This window comes from Mobula hypostoma, chromosome 7 (assembly GCF_963921235.1).
Source record: "Mobula hypostoma chromosome 7, sMobHyp1.1, whole genome shotgun sequence".
In the NCBI taxonomy this organism is placed as follows: Eukaryota; Metazoa; Chordata; class Chondrichthyes; order Myliobatiformes; family Myliobatidae; genus Mobula; species Mobula hypostoma.
Window position 1 is genome coordinate 147,884,574 of NC_086103.1, and position 17,514 is coordinate 147,902,087.

The window sequence follows — 17,514 nt, forward strand, 5'->3', positions numbered from 1 at the left end:
GGTGAGTCTGTGGAATTCTTCGCCACAGGCAGCTGTGGAGGCCAAGTCTTTATGTGTATTTAAGACAGAGGTTGATAGATTCTTGATCGGTCATGGCATGAAGGCAGGAAGAAAATTGCATCAGCTATGATGAATTGATGGAGCAGATTTGATAGGCCAAATGGCCAAATTCTGCTCCTATATCCTATGGTCTTATGGTCTTATAACATAACACAAGCACATGATACTGAAGCTATTTAAAACTGTTCACTCTAAACATGGTGTAGTGTCCCAATTAAGTGGCAGTGTTCCAAATAAACAGGGAATCCTGGCTATTTTCTTGATTAGTTTTTGTTCTTTAAGAGCTGTCGCAAATAAGCAGCTGTCCCAATTAACCGATGGCCCAATTAACTAGAATGTATTGTAATTGAAAATTTGCATTTTACTCATGTTACTGACCTTAAAATTGGTTAGTTTTTCACAGCTTGAAAATTTGACTATCAAATGTATTTTCTACTTGGCTGCATAGTTTCAAATGCTAAGCTCCAATTTCCTTTTAATAAATTTTTTTAAGCACCTGAAATTTTGAAAGCACTATTTATACATTAAAGAAAGAATTAGTATTTAGAATGCTGTTCAGAAGTGGGAACTGTGATTACTTCTTTTGTCAATAGACAATAGGTGCAGGAGTAGGCCATTCGGCCCTTCGAGCCAGCACCACCATTCACTGTGATCATGGCTGATCATTCACAATCAGTATCCAGTTCCTGCCTTATCCCCATAACCTTTGATTCCGCTATCTTTAAGAGCTCTATCCATCTCTTTCTTGAAAGCATCCAGAAACTTGTCCTCCACAGCCTTCTGGGGCAGAGCATTCCATATATCCACCACTCTCTGGGTGAAAAAGTTTTTCCTCAACTCTGTTCTAAATGGCCTACCCCTTATTCTTAAACTGTGGCCTCTGGTTCTGGACTCACCCATCAGTGGGAACATGCTTCCTGCCTCCAGCGTGTCCAATCCCTTAATAATCTTATGTTTCAATAAGATCCCCTCTCAGCCTTCTAAATTCTAGAGTATACAAGCCCAGTCGCTTCAGTCTTTCGACATATGACAGTCCCGCCATCCCGGGAATTAACCTTGTGAACCTGTGCTGCACTCCCTCAATAGCAAGAATGTCCTTCCTCAAATTTGGAGACCAAAACTGCACACAGTACTCCAGATGTGGTCTCACCAGGGTCCTGTACAGCTGCAGAAGGACCTCTTTGCTCTTGTACTCAATTCCCCTTGTTAAGAAGGCCAGCATGCCATTAGCTTTCTTCACAGCCTGCTGTACTTGCATGCTTGCTTTCAGTGACTGATGTACAAGAACACCTAGATCTCGTTGTACTTCCCCTTTTCCTAACTTGACTCCATTTAGATAATAATCTGCCTTCCTATTCTTACCATCAAAGTGGATAACCTCACATTTATCCACATTAAACTGCATCTGCCATGCATCTGCCCACTCACCCAGCCTGTCCAAGTCACCCTGCATTCTCATAATATCCTCCTCATATTTCACACTGCCACCCAGCTTTGTGTCATTGGCAAATTTGCTAATGTTACTTTTAATTCCCTCATCTAAATCATTAATATATATTGTAAACAGCTGCGGTCCCAGCATTGAACCCTGTGGTACCCCACTGGTCACCGCCTGCCATTCCGAAAGGGACCCATTAATCGCTGCTCTTTGTTTTCTGTCAGCCAGCCAATTTTCAATCCATGTTAGTACTCTGCCCCCAATACCATGTGCCCTAATTTTGCCCACTAATCTCCTTTGTGGGACTTTATCAAAGGCTTGTCCTCCTGATCTGAGCCAACATTTTGTCCTCTCTGCTCAGTGATCTCTATTCCATACATATTGTTGCTATCTGACTGAGCTTAGTTATTCAGGACACTCAGAATCTGTTCTGAGGTTTTCCTTGTTCTGAACCTTTCCCAAGGTGCAGATAGCCATCCTCTCAGGCTTTAGAGGAGGAGCTTAATTCTAGATTGCAGTGATGTAGAGCATTTTGAAATGGGTTTGGTAAGTATGTGAATGATGTACTATTTTAGTTACTAACTGGCAAATGGAAAAATGCTTTTGTATATTTAGCGTGGACCAGTTAAGATTTCTGGTTATTAGAATAATCCATGAATTTTTCTTTAGGGTTTCCAACTGAAGTGGACAGTTACCACAGTCTTTTTCCTTTGGAGCCCCCACCAGCTAACCGGCTACAAAAAACAAGTAATTTTGGTTTCATTACATCATGTTATAAAGCTATCAGTAGCAAAGACGATCTCCCATACTGCCTACGCAGGATACATGGTAAGGAAATTCAGACTGTAATCGTGGTGTACTAGCTATTGGTCAGTATTGCATTACAATTGTATTACAGAAAAATCTTCCCAATTGTATTTTTATGTTTGAAGTCAGAAATGTAGCTGCTGCAGTGTTCCCAAATATTGTTCCCAAAACAATTATTAGTTTTGGGAACTCAAATATGCAAGATGGTAAAGTAATTCCATTCTTGGTGTATATGTGCAATTTTGTCCCTGTTTTGATCATAATCATCTCAAAAGCATTACAGTTCTAGTCACACAAAGCATGTTCAGACTGTTCAAATTTGACTTGGAACCTTAAAGTCAAATCTTATGAAGTCGGCACCATCGAACAATGCGACCAAAGGTGACATCCTTCAGACAATTCACAAAACCGCTTCTTTTACTAGTACTACTTTCAAATATGATTCTGCTACTATTTGAACCTATGATTTACATTTTCATGGTGTGTTTTCGGGCCAGTTGAATGGTCTGGAGTTTTGCTGTCTCTGGGGTTTTGAGTGAAGTTTGCACCCTGGAGGCCAAGAAGCCTGAAGACAGACACAAGCGCCTGATCAAATCCATTTCTTGCTGATTAAAGCTTTGTGGAAGACTGAAATTGATGACAGCAAAAGGCGAGCGGCTCTGCTTGTATTTGATAAGTCTCTTTCTGCCTCATGCTTGCTGTTGTTAGAGGAAGGTGTCTGCGTGTGACCAATCTCGCTCACTCTCCCTTGATGATGTCGGAGTCTTGGATCTTGGGCGAGGATTAATCACCGTTGTTCGTGAATTGGACTCTGTAGTTCATGTTATGTGTTTCTGGTTACTCCTTTATTGCTATTTTGTGATTCTGATCGGGGCTGACTGACTCAGCAGCTGCAGTCAACCAGTGACACTGCTAAATTGAACTGAACTAAGCTGAACATTCCTAGACTGTTTCAATTACTTTGTGGTTTGATGTTTATATTCAGTGCTTTTCGCTCTTTTTTGCCGTTTGTGCAATTTGTTCTTTTTTTTTGCACATTGGGGATTTGATGTTTTTCTTTGGCTGGGTTACACGGTTTTCTTTGTTTCGTGGCTGTCTGTGGGAAGACGAATCTCAGGTTGTACACTGCATATGTACTTTGATAATATATTTTTGAATCTTTGAACAAAAATAGTGGTCAAGGTCCTAACATTAAAAAGGAATGATTTTAATTCCTGACGAAGGGACTCGGCCCGAAACGTCGACTGTACCTCTTCCTATAGATGCTGCCTGGTCTGCTGCGTTCCACTAGCATTTTTTGTGTGTTGCTTGAATTTCCAGCATCTGCAGATTTCCTCGTGTTATGGTTTTAATTTGGTGCTTTGATTAATCTTCAGGTTTTCGTCTTATTAACACAAAGTGTATGGTCTTAGTAGACATGTGGAAGAAGATACAGCATTCAAACACAGTAACACTGAGAGAGGTATTCACTACCAAAGCATTTGGAGAACACTGTGAGTAATTAAGAATATTTCAATCTATCTAAAGGATGAATTTTCTCAATTTTTAAAATCGGATTTGAAAGAACTGTAATGTTTTTTTTCCTCCTAAGTCACATTCTCAAAATAACTGAATTAACATGTCTGTTTTTAGTAAACTTTCATATCTACCTTTGACAATGTGGTGATAACTTACAACAGAACCTCTAAGCACATTTTGGTCTAAGTAATGTTTATGCACCATTTCAATCTAGGTGGCATTGATTGAACAATTATGTGTAATTCTCTCTAAATATTCTGATGGCCAAATATTTTTTAACATGAATTTATGGGAGTGGCAACCTCTGTAGAATCAGATAGGCAACAGTTTTTTTTGTCACTTTTACTTTCATTGTTTTTACATGAATTTGACTCTGCACCAACCTGTTATTTAAGTTCACTACTGACGTAAGTGTGTCAGTAATTTAAGTTAACACCAACAGTCAATTAGGAAGAAGAGTAAATAATGGAGAGAAATTCTCATAACTTTTTTTGAGCTATGTTTTGCTTTTTTCATAGATAATAATACTTAGAGCTTTAACCTTAGTAATAAATATCCTTCAATATGTGTATACAAAATAAATGTTCACTGTGAGAGCATTATCTCTAGGATTTTGTGGATTTGTCAACTTGTATCCCTTGATTTCAATAATGGACAAAATATATTGAACTGTTTTTAATATGCTGACAGATTAGAGTTCCACATTGCTGTTGGGTAGAGTATTCTAAAGATTAGATTACCTCTGGATGAAGAAATTTCTTCATATCTCAGTGGTAAATAGCCAACCTTTTACTTTGAGAGACTGTGATCTTAGGATCTAGCCAAGGAAATTTTATGCCAACTGTAAATAAAATTGTAAAGCCTGTAAATAATTGTCTTTGTTTAAATGACAGCTCAGGTCTCTCTGAGCTCCACATTTTCTTATCTAACCATTTATAAAAATGGTATTTTGTTTTTTTAGGCAATGTAGATGATTTCACATTATTGCCCACATTATATTCTCTATATCCTCATCCATTCACTTATCCCATCAATATTTGCCTAAAGCTCCTCAGCATCCTCTTACTTGTCCTAATTGAGACATTTTGGGGAACTGTTGAACATAATGTAAATATGTATTTTGTTTTGTTGCCGAAGTGGTTTCAACTTCATTTATTTGTTGCAGTATCTCCTGTAGGTCGGAATTGATTTTATGAAAAGCATGCTTTTGAAACTTACATATATTTTCCTCATAGAAGTATTATTGAATTATAATTTTCCTATATAGACATTATTCATTTTTCCTACAGCACTTGTATTTGCATATGATTTCCATGCTGGAGCAGAGACTATGATGAACAGGCACTTCAATGACCCTAGCGCTGATGCCTATTTCACAAAAAGAAAATGGGGTAAGTAGGAACGTACACTAAATTTAAAAAAAAAATAAAACCTATAGATTGTTCTATTAAATCTTAAGTGTTAAAAGCTGTCAACAGTCTTCTGTCAAAGATGAGCACAAAGCTACCAATTGAAGCAGTGAAAATTTACTGTGATTGTAAGCTACTTGATGGTTGATGGAAAAAATTGTAGTATGCTATCCCAAACTGGTTATGCTTTCTAGAAGGTTGGGTAAGTGGGCATAAAATAACCCTTTAGCGAGTATAATTCATAAATTCTTAAATTTAATAACGAGTTCCCACATTTTAGTAACAAGAATAAAGATGTTTTAGCATGTTTCATATTAATACTTTTTAAAAACTCAGAATTTAGAAAAAGAACATGTTTACAATCCTATTAGATTGTAAATGTGTCTTTAAGATTACTGAAAATGTTTGCAAGATGCTGATTCTGTTACAGTGACATAAGTCCAGGCGTGTTCCTTGAACGAGAAACCTTCCATCGTTGTGCACTGCTAATTATTTGAGGAAAGTGTAAGCTAACAAAAAGAGTAAAACAAAATTGTAAGCAAGAAATTATATCTGCAAGTTAAATTCCATGTCACTTGTTGCTCTGTGGAACCAAAGTGTGGTTGACAGTTGAGAATTAGGACTTGTGGTAATGTGGTTAAGTCGCATGTTCCTTGAGTCTTCTTTTGAGCTGTGGGTAGACAATAGGTTTATCTTACCAGCCCATCTGCTGTACCAATCTGTGGGATGTGGTTCAAGAATCATCTCCCACTTTAACATGCTCAATGTAATGGTTTTGTAATGTCCTTCATTTAAGTCTCATTTAGAACAAACATTGTGCTGGCTTTGCCACTTCTTAAAACGTAGCATATGCTTCCTCCTCATCCGTCACATCCAACACAAATTTAGTCTACTACATAATAAAATAAAAATGCATGCAATACTGATTGTATTGTTCTTTTAACCAATGTTCTTTTAATTAACAAAGTTTGTTGTTTTCACGATTAGTAGGTGGATTCTTTGGCCAGTGCAATTTTACCTGCGTTTTGCGTTTTGTTTGTGGGTGGAGCTGCTAGAATGAATTATTTTTCAGAATAAACATTAAATACTGCTGATATGCTTCCACACTGGCATGCTAGAATTCAGCAATTGGTGAGACTAGCAGTTGTTGAACTGGTGTTAACCTACAGGTAGAATGAAAGAAGCCAGCTACATTGAAGTGCAAGCTGGCCATAAGATACGATAAGATTATTATGGACAGAAATAAAAAAAAGTTAGCATTTATGTATTACATTTAGTGGTTACAAGAAGCCAGTGTTTAAAATCTGTGCAAAAATGATGAAGCTTCCTACCAGAAAAGAAAATGCATTCAATTTTGTTGGGTATGTGGGAGGAGAATTCATTTGTTAAACTCGTATGTTATTAATTGTTCATTTTTGACTGTTGGGGAAAACCGCTATGTTGGCCACCCAGACTTTAAGATTCTGAGAAGACGTACTGTTTGTCAATTCACAACAATTAAAAAAAAATGTTGAAAATACTCTGCATTTGTGGAGAATCGTAACATTTCAGATGAGTGACCTTGCATCATTCTAGAAAGCATTGGAAATAACAAAACAGGTTTTGTGATGTGGAGCAATGTATAAGGAAATCGGAGTAAAAAGGAAATGAAGGTGAAAGATAAGTGAAATTAACTTTCAATATGAACAAAGCTTTTCAATTTTTTTGCTCCAGCTTTTTTCAATGTTTGCACGATTTTGCTACTTTTTGACTGCACGTACAGACTGGAAGCCAGTCTGATACTTTTTAAAATGGTGTTCTGGTGTGTCTTCACTTTGTTTGTTGGCACCCTACTAAATAACTACAATAAAAAATGTTGTCACTGTTTTTTCCTAGGTCAGCATGATGGACCTCTCCCTCGCCAACATGCAGGATTATTGCCAGAGTCACTTATCTGGGCCTACATTGTCCAGTTGAGCTCAGCACTGCGGACCATTCATACTGCAGGACTAGCCTGTCGTGTGATGGATCCAACCAAGATTCTTATAACTGGTAAAACCAGGTATAAATGTTAACTAAGAGCCTATTTATTTTGTTTGAGAATTTGAATATTTTTTCAGTGTTTGCTACATTATTCAACAAAGATTGGTATGACAAACTGCTCTGTTTATAAAGCATCTTTCACAATGTCCTAAAGTGATTTACAAATCATGAAGTATCTTTTGAAGTGTTTCCATATGGTAACTTTGACTACCAAGCAACCAATTTTAACATGTCAAGGTACTGAATATAGAAGTCTGGTAATGGCAAATTGCATGTATTTTAAGTAATTTTGAATATAAATTGGCATAGTAAAGAACCTTTTACTTGAGAAGGTAATATCTTGCTTTCAAGTATCATTCATAGTCATAGTCATACTCTATTGATCCCGGGGGAAATTGGTTTTCGTTACAGTTGCACTATAAATAATAAATAATAATAGAACCATAAATAGTTAAATAGTAATATGTAAATTATGCCAGTAAATTATGAAATAAGTCCAGGACCAGCCTATCTGCTCAGGGTGTCTGACCCTCCAAGGGAGGAGTTGTAAAGTTTGATGGCCACAGGCAGGAATGACTTCCTATGACGCTCTGTGCTGCATCTCGGAGGAATGAGTCTCTGGCTGAATGTACTCCTGTGCCCACCCAATACATTATGTAGTGGATGGGAAACCTTGACCAAGGTGGCATGCAACTTAGACAGCATCCTCTTTTCAGTCACCACCGTCAGGGAGTCCAGTTCCATCCCCACAATATCACTGGCCTTATGAATGAGTTTGTTGATTCTGTTGGTGTCAGCTACCCTCAGCCTGCTGCCCCAGCACACAACAGCAAACGTGATAGCACTGGCCACCACAGACTCGTAGAACATCCTCCGCATCATCTGGCAGATGTTAGAGGACCTCAGTCTCCTCAGGAAATAGAGACGGCTCTGACCCTTCTTGTAGACAGCCTCCATGTTCTTAGACCAGTCCAGTTTATTGTCAATTCGTATCCCTAGGTATTTGTAATCCTCCACCATGTCCACACTGACCCCCCTGGATGGAAACAGGGGTCACCGGTACCTTAGCTCTCCTCAGGTGTACCACCAGCTCCTTAGTCTTTTTCACATTAAGCTGCAGATAATTCTGCTCACACCATGTGACAAAGTTTCCTACCGTAGCCCTGTACTCAGCCTCATCTCCCTTGCTGATGCATCCAACTATGGCAGAGTCATCCAAAAACTTCTGTAGATGACAAGACTCTGTGCAGTAGTTGAAGTCCGAGGTGTAAATGGTGAAGAGAAAGGGAGACAAGACAGTCCTCTGTGGAGCCCTAGTGCTGCTGATCACTCTGTCGGACACACAGTGTTGCAAGCACACGTACTGTGGTCTGCCAGTCAGGTAATCAAGAATCCATGATACCAGGGAAGCATCCACCTGCATCGCTGTCTGCTTCTCCCACAGCAGAGCAGGGCGGATGGTGTTGAACGCACTGGAGAAGTCAAAAAACATGACCCTCACAGTGCTCGCTGGCTTGTCCAGGTGGGCGTAGATACGGTTCCGCAGGTAGACGATGGCATCCTCAACTCCTAGTCGGGGCTGGTAGGCGAACTGGAGGGGATCTAAGTGTGGCCTGACCATAGGCCGGAGCAGCTGCAGAACAAGTCTGTCCAGGGTTTTCATGATGTGGGAGGTAAATGCCACCGGTCTGTAGTCATTGAGGCCACTGGGGCGTGGCGTCTTCAGCACAGGGATGAGGCAGGACGTCTTCCACAGTACAGGAACCCTCCGGAGCCTCAGGCTCATGTTGAATACATGGCGAAGTACTCCACATAGCTGAGGGGCACAGGCTTTGAGCACCCTGGTACTGACACCATCAGGTCCTGCAGCCTTGCTTGGGTTGAGACGTTTCAGCTGTCTTCTCACCTGTTCAGCCGTGAAGCCCACCGTGGTGGTTTCGTGTGGGGGAGGGGTATAGTCATGAGAAACTGTGAGGAGGGGTAGGAGGGGAGAGTGGAATGTGTGTTGGTTGGGGACTGACAACAGATAGCTCATGTGGGGGATGGGCAGGGGTCACAATGTCAAATCTGTTAAAGAACAGGTTAAGTTTGTTGGCTCTGTCCACACTGCCTTCAGCTCCTCTGTTGCTAGTTTGCCGAAACCCAGTGATGGTCCTCATCCCCCTCCAGACCTCTCTCATGTTGTTCTGCTGGAGTTTCCACTCAAGCTTCCTCCTGTACCTGTCTTTAGCCTCCCTGATCCTGGCTTTCAGGTCTCTCTGTATTGCCCTCAGCTCCTCCCTATTTCCATCTCTAAACTCCCTCTTTTTAGCTTTCAGGATGTCCTTAATGTCCTTTGTCACCCATGGCTTGTTATTTGAATAACAAAGGACAGTTCTTGTTGGAACACTGCAGTCCACACAGAAGTTAATGTAATCAGTGATGCATTCTGTGAGCCCATCAATATCCTTTCCATGTGGCTCACAGAGTGCCTGCCAGTCTGTCACCTCAAAACAACTCTGGAGCACCTCATAAGCCTCCGACCATTTCCTCACTGTCCTCGAGGTTGCAGGTTTACTCTTCACCAGAGGCACGTAGCAGGGTTTTAGATGCACCAGGTTGTGATCTGACCTTCCCGGGGGGGGAGGGGAGAGGAGCTGTATGCATCCTTAACGTTAGCGTACATCAAATCCAGAGTCCTCTCCCCTCTGGTTGTACAGCTCACATACTGCGTGAAGTTGGGCAGTGTTCTAGCCATGGTAACCTGGTTGAAGTCGCCCGAGATGGTAATAAGGGCACTCGGGTGCTGGGTTTGTAATCTGGCTATGACGGTGTAAATGATGTTAACACGCTGACGTCGGGTTGGCAGAGGCAGGGATGTACACAGCAACCACAATCGCATGCGAGATTTCCCTTGGCAAATAATATGACTTGCAAAACTGACAGGCAAGATGATGCTGGTGAAACACAGCAACATGTTACGTGCAGTTTACAAAACTTCTAAGTATACTTTTTCTGAGCTCCTACTGCAATCTGTAGCCTGTAATTTCCTTTTAAGTATTGTACTTTTGAACCAATTTAAGGAATTGGCGATTTCACATTTTTCTGAAGGACTCAGTTGTCTTAACTCTCAGGTGTGCAAGTATTGCTATTTTAACTGGACAAAGGTACATTGCCCTGGCCAAAAGAGAGTGAGGAGCAGTGGACTCCAAGCCAGACTGAAATGGTGGGTTGTAAAATTTGTTAGTAAATGTATAGTCGCTGGAGAACAAGACTGAGCACCTAAAGGCAAGATTGCTCAATGGGAGGGAAATGAAAAATTGCTTCGTTTTGTGGTTTTTGGATACCTAACTCACACTCCAGACACACTGTATGTGTTGGTAAGACTTGAGGGCTTCTTGATACACCAAATGGGTGGGACAGCTGATTTGGAGAGTTTGGGGGTTTGTGTTTGATTATAAACTCCTAGTGATGCTCGAATGCAGTGGTCTTGTGGCACTCTTGTTCCTCTGACCTGGAGCATTTCTTGATTAAGTGTCAACTGTTCTACTTACCAGGAGAGTTCAATGTGATCCTGATTGCTGTTTACATACTACCAAAGGTCAATATTAAGCAGGCAGTCAAGGTACTGAGTGCTGCCATCAGCTAAAAATGAATGGTCTACCCTGACTATTTCAAATCATTGTCAGGGACTTCAATCAGGCTTGTTTGAAGAAATCTCTGCCCAATTATCATTAACCTATCATCTGCAGCACCAGGGGTCTCAGCACAATTGACCACTGCTATGCTATTTATTTACTTATTGAAATACAGCGTGGAATAGGCCCTCTTGGCTCTTTGCTAATCTGAGCCTAATCACAGGACAATTTTCAATGACTGATTAACCTACCAACCAGTATGTCTTAGGACTGTGGGAAGAAACCGGAGCACCCAGAGGAAACCCATGCGGTCGGTGAGAACGTATAAACCCCTTACAGGCAGCGGCAGGAGTAGGAATGCCTACTGTTCCGTGCCTAGACTGCATTTCAGGAAATATGATCACTTGGCCACCCTCCTGCTACCTGTTTACAGGCAGAGACTAAAGGGCTAGAGGCTCCAGAGGCGAGGACAACAATGAGGTGATCACAGGTGGCAGAGGAGTGGCTACAGGATTGCTTCAAGTCGGTGGACTGGGTCGTGTTCAAGGACTCATCAGAGGATCTGAAAGAGTACACCACGGCTGTTAGGGACTTTATAAAAACAGTCATAGATGAGTGTGTCCCCACAAAATCAGTGTTTCCCAAACAGAAGCTCTGGATGTACCATGAGATCTGCAATCTGCTGAGGGCTGGATCAGTGGCACTCAGGTCTGTCAACCAAGTAAAATACAAGAGCTCCAGGTACGATCTCTATCACACATGCAAAGTGGCAATTCCGAACCAAACCTCAATTACTGAAGGATGTTTGACAGCTGTGGCAAGGCTTGAATACTATCACCTCCTTACAAAGTGAAACCAAGCAACAGAACAATACAGTAAGGCTCTGCTCCCAGATGAACTCAATGTGATTTCAGTCTGTGAGGCCAACATGGGAGTGTGAACCCATGGAAGGCACTTAGCCCAGAACCTAGCCACGTACTGAAGACCTGTGCTGATCAACTTGCAGAGTTGTTCATTGATATCTTTAACCTCTTGCTTCAACAGTCTGAGGTACCCATCTGCTTCAAGCATGCTTAATTTATACTGATGCCAAAGGAGAATGTGGTAACCTGCCTTGATGGCTATCATCCAGTAGCACTTGTATCCACTGTAATGAAGTGCTTTGAGAGGTTGGTGATGAAATATCAACTCCTGCCTGAGAAGCAACTTGGATCCACTCCAGTTTGCCTCCCATCACAACAGGTCAACAGCAGATGCCATGTCACTTGCTCTCTATTCAATAATTACCATTAATACCATTACATTCAATACTATTATCCCTTCAAAACTAATCAATAAGCATTAACTTAGTCCTCAATACCTCCCTATGCAACTGGATCGTCTACTTCCTCATTTTCAGATCGCAGTCATTTTGGATTGACAAAAACATCTCCTTCACAATCACCATGTGCTCAAATACATCACAAGACTATTTGCGTAGCCCCCTACATTACTCACTTATAATTGGGTGGCTATTCACAGTGCCAATACGGTATTTAAATTTGCTGACGACATCACTGTCATTGACCAAACAAAAGGTGGTGACAACTCAACATATAGGAGCGTTATTGAAAATCTGGCTGATTAGTGCCACAACGACAATGTCTCACTCAATATCAGCAAGACCAAGTAGTTTGTTGTTGACTTCAGGAAGAGATACTAGAGCTCCATGAGCTGGTTCTCATCAGGAGATCAGAGGTAGAGAACATCAGCAATTCTTAAATTCCTCTGTGTTATCATTTCAGAGGATCTACTGGGTCCAACATGGAGAAAACATAGAAATGTCTCTACTTTCTTAGAAGTTTGTGAAGATTTGCTATGTCATCTAAATCTTTGACAAATTTCTATAGATGTGTGGTGGACAGTATATTGACTGGTTGTATCACAGCCTGGTATGGAAATACCAATGCCCTTGCATGGAAAAGCCCACAAAAAGTAGTGGATGTGACCCAGTCCATTACAGGTAAAGCCCTCCCCACAACTGAACACATCTACATGGAGTGCTGTTGCAAGACGGCAGTATCTTTTGTTAAGGGCTCCCTACCACTGCTGACATCAGGAAGAATGTACAGGAACTTCAGGACTTACACCATCAGGTTCACAATAGTTATTACCCCTCAACCGTCAGGCTCATGAGCCGGAGGGGATAACTTCACTCACCCCATCACTAAACTGTTCTCATGACCTGTGGACTCACTTTGAAGGACTCATCAGCTCATGGTTTTGATATTTATTGATCATTATTATTATTTCTTTTGTTTGCACAATTTGTTTTTTTGCACATTGGTTTTTTTTGTCTGTCCTATTGGGTGCAGTCTTTCATTGATTCTGTTGCGTCTCTTGTATTTACTGTGAATGCCAGCAAGAAAATGGATCTCAGAATAGTATATGGTGACATATGTACTTTGATAATAAGTTTAAATTTACTTTGAACTTTGCAACTCCAATAGTCTATCATTTATGGAATGCTATGCTAGAGTCAACTGTATTTGTATATTGGAATATTGTCTTCAGATGCAAGACTGTTGTCAAACAATCTGTAGCTGAAATTTCTTCCAGAAGGCTTAAATTAGTTAATTGACCTACAAGTAATTTTATCTGTACTGCATTGTGTACATCATGATGAAATGGGACTAACTAAGTTATTAGTTCTATAAGAACTATTAGTTCTGCAGGTTATTTTGAAATCTTTTTGGCTATTGTATGTGATTTTGTCTTGATTCACTGAATGAAGCTCAATTTATGCAACCACATGCAATTTATCAAATTCCAATTGTATTTATTGGGTGTATATTATAAATTTGAAAGCAGAGTTGTCATTGCACTAAAAGGAAACACAAAAGCCAGATAAAGCCTAACTCAACTAAATAATGCAATGTTGTAACATCCTAGGTATCAACACATCTTTGCACAATTTTATTTTTAACAATAAAAAAAAATTCTAACTCTAACAGTTGAGCAGATGTCAGTTAATTTTTCAGTGCTTTTTTACATCAATGAAGTCTTGACCTGTGTTACTTTGAAATTCTCTAAGTTGGTAATTGTAAGTTCATTTGGTACAAGACAAAATCATTGTTATGGATTCAAAGGGTCATAGCCATTATTAAAAAATTGCTACAAAAAATGTCTGAATCTAATATTTTTGCTTGTTCCCAAGGTTGCGTGTAAATTGTGTTGGAATTTTTGATGTCTTAACTTTTGATAGTAGTCAAAATAATCCACTGGGAATGATGCCTCAGTATCAGGTAAGCACATATTTTGAACGGAATCTGTGAATTTTATTGCCTGAGTTATTGTCAAAAAGGTGATTTTTTAAAAAAAATTACATTCAAGAAGCTGTGCTTCCATTTGAGCCAAATACAGAACTGTTGGTACATTATCCCCAGTTTTAATACTCATTCAGATTCAATTCTATGTGAATTAAAATGAACATTTTATTTCATTAACATTCTTTCATAAATGTAAACTCACACCACTTCAACAAAGTTGCCATATATTTTAATGAAATAACCGTGCATGATGCACTAGATAGATTTTACTTCCAAGACAAATGACTTCTGAGTGTAAGGCCTGCATGCATCATTGCAAATTAGTGCAACAAAACAATCCAGAAAGAGAATATTATCCATATGGGAAAAAGTAATGTAAGCATCTGAGCCTCTTTACAATTAGTTTCTGTGCGTGTGAGAAGTGGAACTTGTTAACAAGCAGCATATCTGAATACAGGAAGAAGCAGCTGGCTAGTCAGATTTTCCATGAGTTAAATTAGAACGAACTTTGGACAGAGTACATTTCAAATACTTATATGATTTTTAGAAAGTATAATCATAAAACCAGTGGATAATTACCAGTACTTATTTTCAATTGGCAATTTGTGTTCTTCTCTTGCACAGCAAGCTGATCTGATATCTCTGGGAAAAGTGGTTTTGGCCTTGGCATGCAATTCTGTGGCAGGAATTCAACGAGAGAATATACAAAAGGCTATGGATTTGGTGTCACTCAATTATTCTTCAGACCTGAAAAACCTAATTTTGTAAGTTATTTGACAAATCTGTTCCTTAATTTGAGTAATCTTAAGTTTCTGTTTTGAGATATGCTAAGCTGCGGTTGTATGTTCTGCCAGCAACTTGTTTTCTTCCTGCATATATGCAGCTGTCATTTTCTCATTTCATGGACAGGAAGAAGGAGAAACATGCAGTTTAAACGCAAAAAAAAAGCTGACAACTGGACCAAGAATAGCTTTTGCATTTCAGATCCGTTAATCTTATATAATTTAAAGAACTGGTGATAATTTTGTTTTTGCTGCAAGTTAAAGATATTAATTTCTGACTTTGTTTAAAAAGAGATTTGTTTAACATTGGCAAACTACTGAATTATATATTTTTTGAAGAATCAGTACTACTGGCAAAAGGTAGTAGTACTAGCTTTGGTGGTTGAAGGTAAATTGAGCAGCAATATAGCTCTTACTGCTGTCTAGAGCTGGATTTTGAATATCAGGGGATCGTGATCATGAAGAACTTTTGTACTCTGTGCAGTTCTGCTACTACATGCCTCACCTGCCCATCACCTATCAAAGCACAAATGCATATTTGTGAAAAGAATGATGAGTAGAATACTTGTGCATGGCATTATCAGCTGCGGTTCCCTTCTATGAAAGCAAGTTTCAGGCATTAATTCTCCTGAAATCTACCAAGTTGCTGGAAAACTGAAAGACAATTAAATTGACAGGAAAAATAAACTCAACAAGAGTTTAATAGGATCTGTAAACTCTTGTCATCTGCGACAAATTATTAAATTGAAAATGTATTTGCAAAAAGGATAATAAAGGTTCAATACACTGAACACATCAAAGACCAATTGACAAAATTCTGCTCTGAAAATGGCTAACATTCCACAAAATGCAAAGATGTTGCCTAAAAAGCAAATGGAAGCAGTCATTTCAGAATACATATTTATAAGCAAGACACGCAGATCCTCCTCTTAACCAGGCGCACTCAGTACTGGTGGGAAATATTTTAGAATTACATAATCAAATACTTACCAGGAGGAAGAATCTTCAGAGTTGTCAGAACAGAAATAAGCTCTTAGGCCCACCATGTCCATGCCAACCCTTCTGCTCATCTACAGTGCTTTCATTTGCCCACATCTACCACAATCTATGCATTCACTTTCAAGGATTCTACTACTCATGTTCTTGGTGTTATTTATTCACTCTTTTTTGGTATTGCATACTTGCCTTTTGCACATTGGTTGTTTGTAGGTACTTGTGTGTAATTTTCCATTGATTCTATTGTATTTCTTTGTGGTACTGTCAGTGTATGCAACAAAACCAGTCTCAAGGTAGTATAGGTGTCATGGTAGTATAGTGATTAGTGCAACTCTATTACAGCTCAGTACATGCTGGAGTTCGGAGTTGAATTCCGTCATTGTCTGTAAGGAGTTTTCCCTATGAACCATGTGGGTTTCCTCTAGTTTCCTTCCACGGTCCAAAGATGTGCTGGTTAGTAATTTAATTGGTCATTGTAATTTGTCCTGTGATTAGGCTAGTATTAAGTGGGTGATTTGCTGGGTGGACTGAAAGGGCCCATCTGCTGTATCTCTAAATACAGTAAAAATATATGGTGAAATATGCGTACATACTTTGATAATAAATTTGCTTTGAACTTTGAACTCTGTGCCACATGTTCTTATGACTTTTATTAGGTCATTCCCACAGCCTTCTTCACTTCGCAGCAAACAAGCACAGCCTTTCTCATCTCTCCCTTAACTAAGGCACTCTACTCCAGGCAACATCCTGATGAATCCCCTCAGCTCTCTTCAACATAATCACATCCTTCCTACAGTGTGGCAACCAGAATGGCATACGGAACAAAGGTTGTAACATAACATCACAACTGTTATATTTTGTTCCCCGATCTGTCAAGTCAAGCATGCCATATGCCTTTTTCACTATCCTATCAATCTGTGTTTCCACTTTCAGGGAGCTATGGAGTTGGACTATATTTGTTCAACAATATTCCTTAATGCTCCACCATTTACGATATGCTCCTTACCCGAATTTGACTGCTTGAAATGCATCACCTTGCATTTGTCAGGATTAAATTCCATCTGCCAGTTTTTTGCCCAACTTTCCATCTGGCCTATCTCTCACTGTAGCCTTGGACAATCTTGAGCTATCCAGTACAGCACCAGTATTTGTATCTTTTGAAACTTGCTGCTTTACTATCTACATTCACATTTAATATAAACGCCCCAGCACTGATCCCTGTGGTACACCACTAGTCACAGACTTCCAATCAGGGAAAAAAACACACTTGTATCACTTCCCTTTGTCTCTGACCAAGCTAATTTTGAATTCAGTGAGCCAGCATAACCTTGTCAATTGCTTTACTAAAATGCACAGTATCTGCTATGCTACCTTTATTGATCTCCTTGGTTACCTCCTCAGAAAAACCTCTTAATGAAATTAGTAAGACAGGACTAAAACCATGCTGATATTCCTAAGCAGTCCTTGCCTTTCCAAAAATACATTAATCCTGTTGCCAATAATTTCCCAGCTACTGAAAGCTCACCAACCTTTCATTACCTGAATTGGAGCAGAGAT

At 39.7% G+C, this 17,514-nt stretch overlaps 1 protein-coding gene across 4 annotated transcripts in view; it reads left to right on the top strand.

Annotated features, from left to right (window-relative positions):
- pan3 (poly(A) specific ribonuclease subunit PAN3) overlaps positions 1–17,514 on the top strand; it is a 210,067-nt gene that overhangs the window by 177,542 nt on the left and 15,011 nt on the right. For all 4 annotated transcript variants that reach the window (XR_010018733.1, XM_063054249.1, XM_063054250.1 and 1 more), the window contains 6 exons: positions 2,168–2,326; positions 3,682–3,798; positions 5,113–5,214; positions 7,108–7,273; positions 14,068–14,155; positions 14,804–14,943. Coding sequence is in view for 3 of the 4 variants with exons in the window: in XM_063054249.1 (XP_062910319.1) it covers positions 2,168–2,326; positions 3,682–3,798; positions 5,113–5,214; positions 7,108–7,273; positions 14,068–14,155; positions 14,804–14,943 (772 nt within the window). In the remaining variant the exon portion in view is untranslated. The remainder of the gene's footprint in view (positions 1–2,167; positions 2,327–3,681; positions 3,799–5,112; positions 5,215–7,107; positions 7,274–14,067; positions 14,156–14,803; positions 14,944–17,514) is intronic.